At 39.3% G+C, this 18,966-nt stretch overlaps 1 protein-coding gene across 1 annotated transcript in view; it reads right to left on the reverse strand.

The window, feature by feature from the left end:
• pdlim4 (PDZ and LIM domain 4) overlaps positions 1–18,966 on the reverse strand; it is a 41,062-nt gene that overhangs the window by 15,728 nt on the left and 6,368 nt on the right. The window contains exons 2-3 of the mRNA XM_063894892.1: positions 15,767–15,915; positions 6,560–6,641 (exon numbers count right to left, since the gene is read on the reverse strand). Of these exons, the coding sequence (XP_063750962.1) occupies positions 6,560–6,641; positions 15,767–15,915 (231 nt within the window). The remainder of the gene's footprint in view (positions 1–6,559; positions 6,642–15,766; positions 15,916–18,966) is intronic.

Consider the following 18,966-nt stretch of genomic DNA (forward strand, 5'->3'; position numbering starts at 1 on the left):
TGATGAAGAAATCAAGTTTATTTTTTTTACATTGCCCTAAATCAATGTTATGTGCAAAAGAATCTGGAAAGGACCCTACAGAGAAATACAACACTTTTCTTTACCCTAGCACACGCTGTAGAAATCAGTGTAACAATCAAATGTGTCTTGAATCTTTAGGACACTAAACTGAGCTTTCTGTACCTAACTATTTCCTTGAAATGTTTACTCAAATGTGTGTTCTTTCATTAAGGTCTTCACTGATGTATACCTCTTGTGATTTCCATATTTTGTCAAACACTTGCAATAACAATTTCAGGCTTTTCAGTGGCCAAAGCAAACACTTCTAATGAATGCACGTTGATGGTGAGCAATTGCCCCAATAATTGACCAATTTCAAAGATTGTTGTCCTCAGTCACTTAGACACACAAATATGGGAAAATAGGGTCCAGGTTTGAAAAACACAGAAGAAAGAACACAGGCAGCACACAAGTTATATGTGCATACCTTGAAGGCCAATTGACTTCTTAAATATGGTCTTTTGGGTATATTTCCCTGTTGTCAGCAGTAAGTATACGTTTTACAATTCTCACCCTCACACTCCTGCTTGACATCGTGTGACTACTTCTGTTCCAGCTAACCCCCCCCCTCCCCGACCATTCCTTTTGTCTTTCTTTCTTAACACTTTCTCTGGCATCACATGCCTGTTGCAAAGATATTTGCTTAGGGTGCATGGCAGATTTACAAGGCAGCACATCTGGTGCTTGCCTTATAAAAATGCCAGTTTGGTAACATTCAGGACCTGTAAGTGATTTCATGTTGGTCTAAAGGTATGGTGGCATGGATTTATTTTATAACAAAAATCAGCTGTAAGCCAACTGTCTCATTAAAAAGATTCATTCAACCTTTTCACTGCTGGACTACATATAGGATTAATTGACATTTTGCTTTAAAGTTACAGTCACGTTAATCTGGTGAATGCCTTATCAGCCTAATCCCCCTGGAAACCTTATCTTGTTTTACCAATGCAGTCAAAACAGTTTAGAGTTAATGTGAGCAGTTTCAGTTTTATGTCCAACAGAAACTCAACAAGACATCTGAGAAAGGCAGTCTGTGAGGTCAGCTATTTTCTAATTTCTGTCTCTTGAGCATGGCTACTCTTTCATTTTCTCCCAAATCTTGACTGCATCCCTCCTGACTTTGATGAAGGGAAACTTTGAAAGGTGGAAAAAGAAAGTAAAGGAGAGGAAAGAGATCCAAACACAGGAACTACATATGGGAACCGGCATTGTCTATAAGCTCATATAGATTCAGGCTGTCATCTGATTTTACTGACCTGTTTTACAACGGTAACCAAGCATGGCTAATGGTTCAGGATGACCGATGTCCATGAATGAAAGATAGACAGAAAGAGAAAGACAGTTTTCTTTTGCATAAATGTACATTCATCTCAGCGAAAGCTCTTACAAATTGCATCATGTATATTAGGGTGTATTCAGCCAAGAGGCACCACGTTCCTCCATTTATCAACTTGACTGAATGTTACCCGGATTTATAAGAGCTTGAACAGGAGAAGACTCCAGTTTAAATTTAACCACAGATTGGTCAGGGAGGGTTACACCAACAGACCAGAGGAGGAGGGGCTGAGGAGGAGAAAAAAGGTGGAGGACCCTAATTGAAATCATATGCCTGTCTTACGAGCACACACACACACACACACACACACACACACACACACACACACACACACACACACACACACACACACACACACACACACACACACACACACACACACACACACACACACACACACACACACACACACACACACACACACACACACACACACACACCTTCTTTTCTGCCTCCTGCATGGTTTAATCCCCCTGGACCTTCGAAATCAAGCTTTTCACATGGCGCTCTGCACCACTAACCAAACACAAACCAGCCCTTTATGGCTCCCTAGGCCTGGCCCTGGGTGCCTCTCTGGAGGGACAGACAGACGGGCTAGAGAGGAGGTAGCAGAGAGCTGACATGGGGGGGGTTGGGGGAGAAAGACCGGAAAATGCTAGAGTTATTGGGCTTCTAGCCATGAGCCTGTCTGAGAGAAAACAAATGCTCAAGGGGCAATGGATTTAGCATTGGAATCTATTTAAAATGTCATGCATTTTATCAATTTCCGGCATTAAATAAAGCTGTTTAGAAATGTTACTTCCATTTTGACCGTACAAAGTCACTTCTAGGTTGATTGAAATGTGGTATGATGTCTCTAATTACAGCTTTATGGTAAAAAGACATCTTACTTTTGATCAAAATTAAATGTTTAAGTTGTTCTTAGCTACTGTCAGCAAGAAGTTTATTGGTGATAAATTTATGTTAGGCATGTTTGTTACTTTGAAAAAAACATTTTATAGTCTCGCTTTTTTTTTAAAAACCTTCTAAATGTGAATGACTCTGGTTGGCTGCAGTCTCTCTGGTCTTTCTTACCCAAGCAGAGAGTGCTCTCAATGACCCTGTCCACTCACCGGCATGCTGACAGCCAAGCAGAGCAGAGAGGGCTCCATTAGGAAAACCAAAAGGCTGATTTGGACATTTCTGGGGATTACTGGCTGATTAGTGAACACAAACAACCAAATAAGTGGGGTCAGAGGTCTGTGATCTAAAGGCCGTGCCGTGTGAATGACGAGTATGAGATTCTATGACAGGGGATTGAGAAGCAGTGGACCTAGTAAACACATTTTTGTAACCTATGAGAATAATCTTAACTCTTTAATGGCCCCATATCAAAACAATATGGGGCCATTAAAGTTTTATACAAACTCTATCTTTCTAACTGGCCTGATTCACTATTGATCATTCCTATCCATAAATATGCATCTTAATCAAATTACGTAGTTTTACAACTTTGCACTATTTTGTGTTTTTAAAAAGGTAAATTATTCTCAATGACAGATATTGGAAAGTAACTGCCTTGTTCCATTCACAAAACTATTTTGTATCATGCACAAATTTTTTGTCTGAAGTAAAATTGAATTCCAAGCAGTGAAGGAATTATGGTCTATAAGTCATGCTAGGACTCCATCTGTCAGCTCGTATTAAAGTTAGCTTCCAGAGTTTGCCTTAAGCTGCCAGCTCCGGGGCTACATCTGGTGTGATCCAGACCTCTTAGCTTCCGCATTGTGAGGCCTCATTCTTTCCACAGGGCCATAGTGCTCCGCCACAATAGCTATCACGTTAATAATAGGGTAGCGGAAATGAATGGCATTCTGATAAAGAAAAAAAAAATGCAGTTTGGCTTTAAATTGGACCAAAAGTCCATTCCTACATACTTGAAGCTGCCATTTAATTAAATGGAAGGAATTTTGAGGAACCTGCAATGACAGTAAGTGCTGGTATCGTTTTACTTCTGAATAAAACTGCTCCAAGAGTAGGACTGAAAGATGTACAATGAGATAACCATTTACAAGGCATGGCATTTTCTCTCTAAATCTGTCTTTCTCATTGGAAAAAAAAATCTGATTTAAGACGAAGTGATGAGATTATTTTTTTGAATTCGGAAGATTATGTTTCAACATTATATGGGCTAAAGTCACAAGACATTATTGCATAAAGGACATTTTGCAAAAACTGATGTAACTTCCATCTTGAAGTGATAATTCCACTAACACTTTAACACCGCTGATGAAAATATCAGATGAACAGTCAGAATCAGATGAGGTCAGGAGATAGTGTACTCAACAAGGCCTTGACAAAACTCTCACAGTATGCACAGATGCAGAACCAAGACATACCCTCGCTTTTTTACTTACTGTGTGACACATCATTATTATCTCAACCTCCCAACCTCTGTATCAAATTATTTAAGTTGTGTGTCACACTCAGTAGTCTGTGGACAGTCTTTCCAAAGACATGAGCACAGGACTTTGGAAACATAACATACAATTGCACAGTAAGTCAAGCCATAGAGTCATACACTTGAAATGTGCATATTTCCAACAAGCATTTCTTCAGTCTTTTATTAGAGTCTACCGTGTTCCAGAGGTGAAAGGAAACACCTCATAGCTTCCATGTGACACTTCCTGCTCAGTAGCTTATTCCCATAAGGGAGACTGGAATTTCCAACATACCCAGTAGCAGGAAAAAGGAGTCAACGAATAAAACATGTAAAAGGAAATGATAAAAAATAAATAAAAAACATGTCCTGAAGAATGGCAGCATTGGGTTCGTAACTATTCAGCAGCTGTTTATTGGGCTCAAGTGGTAGCATTCTGAAGTAGAAAAATATTGCAATATTCTTAGTTAATGGGTTCAATCTAGAGAGGAAAAACACCAATAAATGCCTGTGTAGGCCAACAAAATGTGTGGTCATTTTCAAGTGGAATGTTTTCTTTACAGCTGCAAGCCCTGGTGTGCCTCAGTTCTCACCCTGCTAGCAGAAGCATATTGAATCAGCAAGGGAGTTCTGGATGGCGGAAACATTACCGATGACGATTAATGATTGTTGCCTATGCTGCCCGAACTGGCTCAAGAAGAAGTCACTGTGGGCCAACAGTTTCACATAGTTCAGTTTTGAGATGGTTCCGATGGCATGAGAGAGGCCTCGGTGCATATAATGTTTCCATTGAGGAACAATTGGCATTGTTATGTGTCAGAGTAGAGAAAAAGAAAAAGAGAGCCTTGGTCTTTTATGCGACCCCGGGGAGCGGAAGTTTCCTCTCTTCATGCAAAGAAGAATCCACCTGAGCGTGGCGATAAAGTGGCTACGGCTCTGCGGTTTCCAGTTGTCCAGGTTTGTTTCATTAAAAGAGACTTAAGGGAACATTTTGAGGCTTCAATGAGGGAAATGGAAGGACTGGATAAGATGGTAGAGAGATACAGTAGATCAGCTATAGAGAAAAGCGCCCGAGAGAGACAGAATTGCTCCTCTAGCGCACCCACACAAAAAGTCCTCCTGTCATGCGCTTCAGTATTTGTATAAACAGTTGTGCTGATGGTTAATCTCTCTCTCAGGTTTGTTATTTCCTTGTGTTAATCAAAGCAAGACCAGAGCTGGTGCTGAGATTACGAGATGAAGACTGCAACAGAGTTACTGTTAAATGTATCAACATCGACTTTATAGCTCAAATGACACACATCTTCTGCCTTTTTTCTTCAACGTTTTATGGTATGATAAAAATGTTTTATTGGATTCTTATTTTTGGTATCATGTTATAGGGCTTGTTTGTTCTTCTCTTTTTATCACAATAAGAAACTTGTCATTTCTGTAGCTGTATAGTACAAAATATACAATACTGACAGAGTGAAATATCATCTGAATTCTACTCTCATGGCCAACAACAAAGATGAATAACATATTCTAAAGCTTCTTTGACTTTTATCTCTGCCACTGACAACAATACTTTCCGGTAAGGCATCAAAACTCCCATTGATGAATGGACAGATGGATTTCACTTTAACTCTTTGTATGTCTGTTACACCATTTTTTCAGACAAGGAGACCCTGCAACAGAGAAGGCTGAGAGAACATCAGTCCAGACTTCACAACTTCCACAATACAATACTTGACAAATGGACACCCGCATGTAGAAGCCACAATATGCTCATTGTCTGTCTGTTTGAGACACAAAGTCTTCTCACACTCACATACACACACCTCCTATTCTCTCTTTGCTGAAAAAACCTGTTTGCTTGCCAGCACTGGAAAACTTGGAAAAGATAGTCTGCTAGAGTTCTTCATGCCTTGGACGTCCATTTGGCAGCTTGTACGATTGAAGAACAATCAAAATACTATTTCAAAACCATTCAAGTGAACAGTGGGAAGCATTATCTCATTTATATCATGTGAATAATAGCGTACATGCAATTTAAGGATCCAGTGTTGTGGCTGTTTCCATGGATTCTGTTTGTGATATAAACAGATTGAAAGGACATGAGTCTCACACCCAGAGACCTGTACTTTTCAAATTGTGACCCATGATCTGATTTATCCTCTCGTGGCTGATTCAGTACATAGAAAATGACCCCAACCAAAAGCATTAGATTTTAAAGACTTAAACCCATGTTCTAAATAAATCAAACCAGTAAAATGTGCTCGACACAAGAAGCTACCTAGCTTATTAGGCTGGCTGGTAGACATGCTTTTGAGCAGCATTAAATATACATCGGTAAGTAAAAAACGCATATTATAATCCAAGAATTTGCTATAGCTGATGATTCATGAAGTGTTACACTGTAAGATCCTGTTCATAGGACCTAACCCTTACCCTACATTAATATAATACAACTATATATATCCAAAATATTTTAACTGACCCTTTACAATCACCACACGAACCAGCAGCCCTTCTCTGTGCGTTGTAAATATATGTTTTACCTAATGTCTCTCCCAACTAGGCAAGACTCTTTTTTTTTTGTCTGGTGATTAATTTAAATGTGTTTCATCTGAGCACTGAAACTCTGTGTTGGCAGCACAAGAAAGTCAAGCAGATGTGTTCCGACAGCATCCAAGTGGGTGGGAAAATAAATAACCATCATTGTTATTTGTGTTTTTATTAATTCCAAAGTAAACAATGTTTACCTGTGAGTCGGGCTCCATGTAAGGGCTTGTCTTGCCATCTTCACTAACGGTTGGCGACCACACTCTGTCTCCCGATCCAGACCTGAAAGATAACACCCATGAGAGAGAGAAAGAGAGTCAGATAAGTCTTGCGCCATCCAACACCCAGGTGTTGAGGCATGCAGGCATGGGCGGCAGGTTCTGTAGGCTAGGGAAGGCTAAGCCTTCCCAAATATTTTTTTCACTGCATCCTGGTAAATTTAAATATAATGTATAATGTATGTGTCTTTGACATTAGGGCTGCTATGCAACCTCCACTATTGCAGGATCATACTATTGAGCTGACGGCGCCTGTGCAGGCATGTTTGTGTCAATCCCTTCTGAAAATGTGTCAATCCCCTCTGAAAAATCAATACTGATTGATTAGGACATTCGATTGACACCACAATTTACAGATGTTCACTAAACGTCTCTTTATGCACGTGTTGCCAATGGCAACAATAAACAATTGCTTCGTTCAGCACTACAGCCTGATACAAACACATAATACTACTGTTCAACTGCTGACATCTGTATAGGTGTTTCAGCTCCACACTATTTTGTAAATCCACTATTTCTGTGGTGACTACACAGCTACAATATTGTTGGATTGTGATGTTTTTGCTTGTAGACTTTAACACTTTTTGTATGCATTTCATTGTTAATTTCAAAACCACAGATAGATTGTCGTTGGTTATTGTCGCTAGACATCGAACGTGCATTTCAGTAATAAAGCGCATATGTGGTGTGTGTATGTGAGCCTTCATAATAACGTTGTCCTCCGGGCAGCGTCAGGTAAAAAAGTTGGTTAGCCTTCCCAAACCTGAGCCTCACGTGCCGCCTATGCATGCAGTCGTTTCTTCTGAAAAGTATGAATTTTCCTTTTCACAGAATATTCCGAGTATGAAGTGGAATTATTACTGAGTGGGAATGTTTGAAAAGAAACTGGAACAAAAGGGAATGCCAAGACACATTTATTTTAAATCCTTAAAGAACAACATTAAGCTGGGCAATATAATGACTTATAGGCCCCACAGTTATTTGATGATCGAATTTCATTGAGATTCAAGATATGCATTTCACGTTACATCCCGCTTACTGATGTACCCTTTATGTGCAGAAAAACACTCATATCTGCAGTTAACAAATCATATACTGCACTCCATTTTCATTTTTAAGTGTATGGATTTGTGTGCGTTGCGTAAATTGTATTTGTACATTTGGCAGCTATTCACATTATGGCATACAGATCATTCTGGCCTCCTCTCATTGGTACAAAGATAAAATCCTCATCACATCATAACTCAAGTGTAGGAAGTAGGAACTATCCATTTTGGGAAAAACATTTTGCATTTTAGGCCATATTTTTTCCAAAGTAGTGATAACTGAATTACCAGTATCTAAAGCTTCCCACCCTTCTGTTCAGATTACAAGTAATTGACTCCAGTTGCATTTCCCTAAAAGAAACAACATGATGTACTGACTGGCAGAAATGATAAAACATATTATTTATAGCACTGCTGAATGGGCCAACTGTGCATGCATAAGCAGGATCCCTCATCATTTATGTCCAGATAATTCAATGGTTCGATGAAAATAATAGAGAGGAACACATTTCCAAGTCAGATAAAACATTGCAATAAATCTTCAGTGGCATCACTCAACGCTTCACTTGCAATACGTTTTCACTTTCAAGTTATGTGTTAAAAGTAGTGACAGTTTACATGTCATATAAAAACAAAAAAACTCTGAGGGGAATTCTTTGATTGTACGGGTTTGGATGTTTTTGTATCCATGGTGTTGGCTCTTCAGTGGGAAAGCATCCAACTTCCAAAAGGGTAACAACAGGACATAATGCCGAATAACTAACGGACACTGCGTCGACCCTCTATTCTTTCACACCTCAACCCACAGGACATGAATATATTAACTGTTGGTGTGTTGCATGGATCCATGGACCCCACAGTGAGGGGGGGATGACGTCTAAAGAGGTGAAGTCATCGGGCTGCAGCTGGCACAGCGTTGGCTGAGCTGAGGCAATGCTTCAGATATGAACCACGGAGGTGTTGATATCAAGGACACTCTTGTGAGGCGACGAGTGTCTGGAGGACTGCGTGGGCTGACATGTCCCTCCAAAGTCAGAAAGCTGATTGTTTGGTTTCAATGGTTACCACACAAACAGCCCATTGAAACAAGTAAATGCTCAGTAATAAATGGCCTATTTGAATTGACATTTCACAAGTGAAAAACAGAAAACATGGAATTTTTGCATTCATCCATATAAATGGAGATTTAAATGGCTACGCATAAGTGGAAACTGTGAGAGGCAGACCAGCTTGGGATTAACAGTGTTACACTGTTGAAGTCATTAGGTCATTTTGAAGAGGGAAGTCATTAATGTAGTTCCATATTCCATTTCTTACGTGACTGCTAAGCCTCTTGGCTGTGATTTCAGTTATAAGGTTTCATGCTTCCAACAGCATGTCAAACTGTAAATATTAAGCACTTCACATAATCAAGCATCAATATTAAGTCAGTATGTGAGGAATCAGGTGATCCAGCTGATGCTTTACATATATCAACCCATGGATCGTTTTTTTTTTATAAGATCCAAGCCTTTTCAAGTGTAATGATCAATTTCCCATATTTACTTCTACTATCTACATTTTCAAGATGATAAATAGTATAGGAATGAAGAGTTCCAGGCTCATTCCTTAAGTGTTTGATTTTCATCCACCATCTGCTTTGAACTGTATAGTTCTGAGTTGAACATTATTGAATACAGATAAATGGAAAGAACAGTGGAAGAAAAAAAAACCTCAAAGACCGCACGTTACTAAATATGGATGATCCACATGTTCTCATTTTGTTAAGTTACATGTTTTTTTGTTTTCAAATAGTCACAGTTATCGTCATAAGAACTTCAAAGAGCATGAAACGATCACATAATATTAAAAGCAAAGGCCATAAAAGTAATGTTAGAATTATAAAAAGGAAAGCAAAAAAAAACTACCAATGTCAGCCTGAAAATGTCAGTAATCTGAATATGAATGGGAAAAAAAGACAAAAGCAAAGGAAGAAAAACAACACATGCAGAGACGGAAGGGAAAGTAGAAAGTCTCAGGTCATCAGAACCACTTTCCTATGGTCATATTTTCCCTTGCCTGACCTCCCCCTGTCAGGTTTAATTTCCTGATCAGGGATATTTGGTTTATAAAGTGGTGGACAAGTTTACTTTGGCTGCAGAGGATCACCATGTTCGAGGAGGAGCATGAGCGAAGGCTGTAAAACAAAATGCCCTCAAATTAAAATGCGGCTGATCACTGAACATTTCAGGGTTCACTGAAGAGTCTTGCCCAGATGCCTCGCTCTGTAAAACCCATCAGAAAAAGGATGGTTTTCAACCCTATGATAAATCACCAAAACACTGGAGCAGTTCCTGTGTTATTTTGTTATGTGAGAAGGGTCGAAATGTTTTCTTCCCTGAGTGTTAAGTGAGACAACCCCCTAAAGAGGATGGGGGTCTGATCTGCAGATTTGTTGGGAGGGTGGGTGTCACTTGAAAAGATCGCCATCTGGGTAATGAGAAGATCAATGCAAGTGAGCAAGAGGGAGGGAGGTTTGGGGTCTCCCCCATCCTTACAGCCTCTCAATTTCTATTGATGTCTCACCACAAAAAAGAGACCTTGGGAGAGCGTGAGAGGAACGATGCGATGAAGGGATGATAAAGGGGAATGCAGCAAAGCTTGTAGTAGAGCGCTGTGTCTTCAACGCAGCTGGAGTCCTGTGTTCCTTTGGTCCCATGCAACCTCGTGCATAATTCCTCAACTGTGAGTCACAGGTTTGAGAGTCAAAGCAAGGCAGCAGGGGCAAATCTTCAGAGGTCTGTCTTTTCTACGCTTGTTTTCTCTGATTTCACATTATCCTTTGTTTTTGCTTTGAGTGGTAATGATTGATCCAAATCCAATTGAACTATTACAAATTATGCTTTAAACACACAAAAACGGCTAGTAGTACAATTTCTTCTAATTCTGTGGCCTCAATAAAATGGATGTTCATGTATATATTTTAGGATGTGCTATTTTTACGATAGAAAGCATACATTTTGATACGAAAGGTCTTATCCTGACTAAACAGGATTTTGTTTCTGAAAGCTGCTATTTTCGAAATGTCACTGTCACTGTTTTGAGTGGCACAAATGTAATTCCACAGACTCCAATAACTGGATGAGCAGCACAAATGTATGTTTGTTTTAACATGTTTCTGTGTTATTTGGGTGAACTGGCCCTTTTAACTCTAAACCATCTGCAGAACAAGCCTTGTTCTGACCTGAAGCTAATCCTACATTTTCCTTTCAACAGTAAGTTAAACTGAAACAAGAGCAGCAGGGTGTCCTTCCTTCCCAAGAACAAGACACAAAGCCAGAGTAACACACACAGCTCAGGCAACATGACTCATTTCTCAGCACATTTAACTTGCCAGCCCAGCATGATGCTTTCCGATCTGCCTGACCAGCGGTGGAAACACATCCAAACCGCCATCATCTGTCTCTCAGGCCTCTAAACCACATGGCCTTCTCCAAAAAGCTCTGGCAAACGGAGGGAAACAGCAGGGGAGGTGAAGGCAGGTTGAAAGAGAGATATAAAAAAGACATTATGGAATAGTGGAGGAAGAATTAGGTTTGAAGAAATCATGGAAGAATGGTACATGGTTGATGGAGAAGAGAGGAGAAAAGGTTTATACCACAGCTGGTTTACATACTCAAAGACTAAGTTTAGGTCCGAGTACATAAAGGCCAAGCAAAGCAAACATGACACACTCCATTGTGTGTCTGTCCGGGTCCTCTGACATTACAGTTAACTATAGTGTACGTGTCTGTGGTGGGGGTGGCGGGCATTTTTCATTCTTAGTGAGATGACACAGCTCTATTTAATGACTGATGCTAAGAACTTACAGAAACTAGCAAGGGTGTTTCACCTCACAGTGGAGCGTTGACAGGCCTGGATCAGTGGAAAAGCCTGATGGAAATGGAAAGCTGTGGTAAAGTGGTAGTGACCTGAGAGCACGTTTTTCCTGTTTTCCTCTCCTCCGTCTTTCTTTCTCTGTTTTTTCACCAATTAACGTGTTTCCTTTATCTTATAATATTTCTCGTAACTTGGTTGCTGTATTTACAGATGTGAAATCGCGAATTCACCCAAGAACAGAAAAGTTATTGTTGAATTTACCACACTTTCCATTTAAGCGTCAATCGTCTTCTTTGGCGATACATGGATGGATGAAAGTTACTATGATGTGATCAATCTCAACAAAACTGAACTCTAGTCACTGATTAGTTTGAGATAATAATAATAAAAAATAATAATAATAATAATAATAATAATAATAATAATACTAATAATAATAATAAAAATAATAATAATAAAAAAATAAAATAATAATAATAATAATAATAAAAAATAAAAAAAATAAAAAAAAAATAAAAAAAAATAATAATAATAATAATAATAATAATAATAATAATAATAATAATAATAATAATAATAAAATCATAGAAGGAACACCAACATAAAATGAGTGAATTTATTTTAGGAAGAATTGTCTTCATCCCTCCAAACATTGTTGGATAACAAAATGTATTTAGTTTTGGATGTTATAAACTACAAAAGTCAACATCATAGTGGCGCAAGAAGGAAAGGATAGACGACAACAAAGTCAGTAGAAATCATTGCGAGTTAATCACACAAAAAGACCTACGGGGCTGAATTTTAATTAATCTTCTTTTTTTTTAAGTTAGCTTTCAAGAGCTTCCTTGAGCACCAACTTCAGATGCAGAGCACTTTTCAAAATGCCCGGTAAGAGGAGTTATGAAAAAAAGGGGGTTGTGAAGTAATAAATGCAAAGACATTACAAAGGAACATTCTTGTGTTATACAAGACCTCAAGCTCAGATGCATCCAGTATACTGTAATTTTGGTTCTCAGCAGACGTGTAGACTCGTATATTTGTCTATCGGCAGCAACAGAAAATTATAGGTCTCTCATTTCTCCCTCTACGACTCTGCATCTGTTTTGAGTACTTTATGGCCTAGCCTTTTAATCGAGGGCTGAGAAGTGGTGACCTCTAAAATATTATTTTCTAGAGAGTCAACCTGAGTTCTTTGAGTCGCTCCCAATTTTTTTCTCTTTTAGTTGACTCCAGAATCAATGGTTGCAATAAAACCAATCTCCCTTAATAAATAACCTAAGTGCTCATGTTTTAACCCATTGTATGGATTTGTAATGTTTGAATAGAGAAATACTTTTATAATGAGGGAAACTTTTGTCAAACCTACATAAGACTTGCTTTGTATTAGGCTGTTTATATTTAATTGTGTTTTGGTGGTTAATAAGTAGAAGCCAAAACCATGACCTATTTTATCCTGTTGGTGAAGTTTGAGGTTATTAGGATGGCTTTTGTTTGTCTGCCTTGTCATAGTGACCGTTGTCGTTTATTATCTCAACTTCCTGTGCAGCTTTTTTCCTGGCAAAAGCTACCTCACACTGGATGTTGAAGTCACCAAATATAACACTTGAATCCCCAGGCTAAAGATTCAACAGAATTGAAAGAAATGGGAACTTATACCCAGCCTGAAATGCTTTGAGTGTCTGTGAGAAAGTCTCATTTCTTAATCTTATGTTTTCTTAGTGTCCAGTAGGGATATTCTATTAATATTCACTTTATTTCAAAACGTGTAGTGACTCATGTCCTCTATCTCAGGGAAAGAAATTCAACTATTGCTTCAGTCTGTTGTCTGGTTTAATTGAATTTCCAGCAATGCACCAAGCAGAAAATGTTGGCAGTAAACCAGCAGTCAAGGCAGAGAAGAGGCCATGTGGAATTCTCACTTAGTCACTCTGGTTCACCATTCTCTATTTGGCTTCAACTTCTCTTTGTCTTGCTCTCTTTCCACCATTGTTGTTTTCTCTTTTCTCATAACCCACACCTTCAAGCAATGCCTTTATTCAACTCCTATCTGTCTGCTAGCCTAAAATGTCATATCCATTTTTTAAAGCCTTTTTTTTCTTCTCCTTGAACCCCTGTTGCCCGGCCCTTCACCAGCAGTTCATTTCAGCTCAGTGTTCTGGAGCCAAAGGTACATGCCTATCTCTCAGACACGCCTTTCCCTCCTCCTGTCCAGCGGCAGGGCAGTTCAGACAGTAATTATTCAAGCAATAAACTGTGGAAAGGTCACATACCAGCAGATAGCCTTGTTTTGCCTCTGCTGTGTTGCTATCTCATCAGTTTCGATGGAAATGTAAGGGGGGTTGATGAACAGCATGACTTTGTCTGGTGGTTTACTTGTGGTTATTTTATTTAATCAAACTAAATTACATGCTGTAATGTCTCCAACAACTTTGACTTCTTAAAGGGAGATTGAGGCTGACGTTAAGGTGCAGGGGAGGGAGTTCTTTTTTTTGTGGTCATGCAGCTACAGAAAAGCTTCCCCAGTCTATGTGATGAATACTACTTTATCTACCCTTAAATCAATTAACCATCACTAAGTGGGTAAACCACTTAACGCTCAGCTTGATATATGGATGGATGGCTTCTACTATAGTCTGTGGGGAAAGGGATGTCTGTTGCATGCTGGAGTGCAAACTATGGAGCACAAACACAGTGGAAAAAGTGCTTCTCCATCTGAATGTAGGTTCCTGCAGCATGTGTGAATCTTTGCTTAACCGAAAGGGCAGATAACTCCGGGATTGATTCTTATTTCCACTGCATCTGCAAGTCAACCTAGTGTTCCTAACCGTTACAGGAAAGAGACTGTGTTGACTGCTGCCCTAAAAGGAGAGAGCTGAGGCACCATTTGGCTTAACCACACAGTGTTCTTCATCTGAGAGGATGGGATTCAGAGGTTGCCAGATTTGCTCTGCACTTTCCAGTAGGCTTGCTACACTAACCATTTAATAGAAATGTGGGAAGCAACTGACATTTCAGTTTTCTCTCGGTTATCACCCCCCCCCCCCCCCCCCCCCCCGCATCTCTCTGTCATTAACTGTTTAGATGGATCATTTCCTTTTTGCTATGTTGACAGATAAAATGTTGCTTCTGTCCTTCGCTTTAGGCCAAATCATCCATCCTTACCTAGCCTAAGAAATAATTTGAGGAGTTAATTTTCCACCTCATGTACTGGCAAAATGAACAATATCGACTTGAGAAGTCAATTTCAAAAGGTCACTGTGTGACTCACTGTATGCGCAAGCCTCATTTACTTTGACAGCGCACTATAGGAGCAGAGAGTCGATCCTTTAAACCGTTGTAAACCTGTCATCTGTCCGTATGACTCCACTGTACCAAGCTGAGCAATCGACCAGAAATAGAAACAATGTGTTCATGGACGACAGGCAGTAAATCCCCTTTGTCATGAAAACGTTTTTCAAAAAAATTCACTTAATGAGCTTAAAACCAAAAGCAGCCACTGCTGAGAAAAAAGTGACGAGCATTGACTCAGTGACTAATGTTGGAATACTTTACTGATTTCCAATTATTCTGAACATCATACAGTTCCCATCAGTCATCATTTGTGGAAAATTGGCTTCTTGTACAGTTTGTCACATATTCTAAAGAAGCAAGCGCCTCTAAATAACACGTCTGCAAGCAATTACATTATACATAGAGTAGACTACATTCTTGTCACATTGTAAACTAAATACATAATCATTATTGGTGTGTGTGTGGCCTGCCATATGATATGATTAATGAGACAACAATTGTCTGTGAAATTTTTGCTCCACACATTATTTTTCGTGTTAAATAATACATTACACACAATGCAACACAGACAGCTCGGACATTCTTGGTGTGTAATGGATCAGCGGCTATTGTAGCCTTGAGATCACTGGTGTTTCAAACGCCAACAAAAGGATTTACAAGTTCTTTCAAATAATTTAAAGAAGAGTAATGTGATGTGTAAAATCAGTTGAATTCCCCTTTAAAGCCCACAAAAAAACTAGACTAGACTCAAACTAAGGTAGAAGGTAAGTAGAAACTCTTGTTGCCTATAACGATCAATGTGTGCTGCCGCCATAAGGGGGTTTGTGGTGCCACATGAGGTGGCCTGTCATGGAAATCTACACATACTGTAGGTTGGTATAAGAGTTTGATCAGATGACAAATGCTCTCTAAGGAAAGTGTTTTGTTTCCATACCTGATATCGAGTGTGAGCTGCTGGATGCAGGTTTTGATCCTGTTCTGAGCCTCCATGTGTGACATGAGCTCCGTGCTGTCGCCATTGATGGCCAAGATGGTGTCGCCTGGACACAGGTCGCCCTGGGCCGCCTTGCTGCCTGGTGTTACCTACAGGAAACATTCATACACACACGCACAGCAATCCAAGCACACCCAAGGAAAAGAAAAAGCCGTTATATGTGGTGTCAAACTGTCAGTAGGAAAGAAAGAAAAACAAGAAAAGAGTATTAGTGTGGGATTGTCAACAGAGGCCAAATACAACAAAAGCAGCTCTCTTTTGATTTATGTGATATTGCTTTGGGCAGCACTCTAGGTTCACATGTCTTAAAGCCAGCAGCGACACTCAGAAGTGTGAAGCCACTTGGAGTTTGAAGGTGGTGAAATGTCTGGAAAGAACTGGAACTTTTTTTTTTTTACATGCCTGGCCTTTGAAATACAGTAAAAAATAATGTGCAATCATAACATCACTCAGCAATTGCATCAGCCTGAACCTTTGGTAGATATTTAAGTGCAGAAGTAAGCTACTGTGAGCAGAGTTTGCATGAATTAACTTTGAACCTGTCTCTGTGAAATGTGGTATTAATACACAAACATTCGCTCAATAAGTTCTTTAAGCTTTTTCTGAATTCTCACTTGGCCTGTATTGACACATCAGCTTTAATTTTGAAGATTATCTTTGAGCCCCTGGACAGTAAGCAGGTTTCTCTCTGTGATTCCTCATTCCAGAAACCCACACACAAGTCTGTGGACATTTAAGGCCATCAAATAAGGCAAAGGGGGGAGTAGGAACTGTTAATGCGGGTATGTGTGTGTGTTCCACCCTCACAGACACATTAAGAGACATATGATGACAATTTTCCATTATTACACACACACACACAAATGTCGCTGCTATTTCCAGGCCTGCCTCTGATAGTTAGTTTTGGCTCACACAAAAAAACCACAACACTACCCATCAAATCTTCCATTGTCACACCAAGACATCCACAGTGATACAGCCCCTGTCATATGGCAGCTAGCTGCAGAGAGAGATGCTCCTACAGCAAAAGAACTCAAATGTTATAAAATGCCAACATTTGTCATCACGTCATCATTCTTCTTTGTACACTCAATGGGCTGTGAAGGATTCATTTTCCATATTACATTTCCATATTATTTTTTCACAATTATAGTGAGGAGATTTTCAGCAGCTGGATGCAATTGCTAGTCACATTGTTTTTAGGAGGAATTTTAAGCAATTTTCCTACCACCTAACTAAGAGTTTAAACGGCCTTTCTCTGTTGCAAATTGAAAAAGCACAATAGTTACTCAATATTCATTTCCTTGCCATTCCCTTGAGGAAGATTTATAAATCTAGCCACTGCAACAGCTGTCGGCAGCTGGCAAGAGTACCTGGATGAATTGCAAGACAAGGGAAGCACAAGGGCAGCAACAATTATTTTCAGAATCAAATGAATCGAATGAAGTGCTGATTATTTACTTGATTAATCATATTGTATACAAAATGGTCAAATAAATGTACATTTTAAGATTTCCAACAATCAAGAAAATCTAATTTTGAATTGCATAAAACAGAAAGAAAACAGAAAATAAAAACAATTAAAGGCTGCCAAATACTTTTCTGCTTAAAAATGACGACTTGTTTGTCATAGTTGTAGATCCATATTTTGATCAATCAACAAATGAATTGTTCAACTGAAAAACAGATACACCAACAACACTTTTTTTTCTTACAAGTCCTAACCACGTAGTTTGGATCCCAGCACTTTGTAACATGTCAAAGAGCTAAAAGGCTAATATGACTAACTGTACCCATAAACTCACAGGGAACAGAACATTTAGGATGATTTTCCAGATAATGTACCCCTTACATGCAAAGTGTCAGTGATTAATGTTTGTCTTGTCATCCAAGTTTCTACATGGATACCTTTCTTTGACCCCACAACATCTTGTGACGTCTATTACATAGACAGCTGTTCATTGAAAGGTATTGTTTCTGGAATACTTACACTTACTTCTCTAACAGACATTAGTAATCTTAGATGAATTAGGATATGATTGTCTGGAATGATAAACAACACAGAGCAGATAGAAAAAGATCAGTTTGTGCAAGACAAGCAGCTTTGCTAACTTGGGAAGAGTGTTTAAAGAGCAAAGGCACACAAGTTCACGCTCCATCAAGCAATAATAGCTGAGTCGTGTGGTTCAGATGTGGAATTCCTAATTTACAGCCTCTGACCGCCCAAATGTCCCTGACTCAGTTCCGGTAAACTCAGAGGTCAGGGGCCTTTTGGGAAATGTGTAATGTGTATGTGTGAAGTACGAAGAAAGTAAAGTCACTTTATTGACGTCCTGCAATGTTGGAAATCCAACATAAACTACAATATTGAGCAGGAATTATTGAACGGAAAATTCCAGATGGAGGGTTTTCAAAAAGACAAAAGCATGAATACAGTTTGCGGGAAATGTTACTGATTAAGTTCCATTGTTGACATTCACTAACTAGAGGTTATAGTTTACTCTAAACTAATCTGTACAACCTCCCTGGTGAGAATGCATTTAAGATGTGGTGTTTGTGTGTGCCTTGGGTTTGTGCGTGGGCCGTGTCATAGTGGACCAAAGTTCATGCACCCCCAAAACACACACAAGCAGAGTGAGTTATATCACCTCAGGGTCAGACCATGAATAGTGCATGAATCACTCACACACACACACACACACACACACACACACACACACACACACACACACACACACACACACACACACACACACACACACACACACACACACACACACACACACACACACACACACACACACACACACACACACACACACACACACACACACACACACACACACACACAGGTCGTCACTAGAGGACAAAGCATTCCTGTCTGCAAGGAAATGTAAGTAGGTAGAGCTACGTGTTCCACATAATTATAATCTGCTATATATACACTGCGGATGTAAAGGGATGTAATGGTTTAACTCAGAGATTTACAGTATGTTTTACCAAGTGGCTTTTTAAGACCAAGTTATTTTCTAACCCTAAACATTTTATTTTAGTCTTCATACTCACATGAAACTACTGGTAACAAGATCTGAGTGATTCACTTCTACTCGCTTCATGTTGTTGGACATAATGACAGTTCT

The sequence above is a fragment of the Eleginops maclovinus genome, chromosome 11 (assembly GCF_036324505.1).
Source record: "Eleginops maclovinus isolate JMC-PN-2008 ecotype Puerto Natales chromosome 11, JC_Emac_rtc_rv5, whole genome shotgun sequence".
In the NCBI taxonomy this organism is placed as follows: domain Eukaryota; kingdom Metazoa; phylum Chordata; class Actinopteri; order Perciformes; family Eleginopidae; genus Eleginops; species Eleginops maclovinus.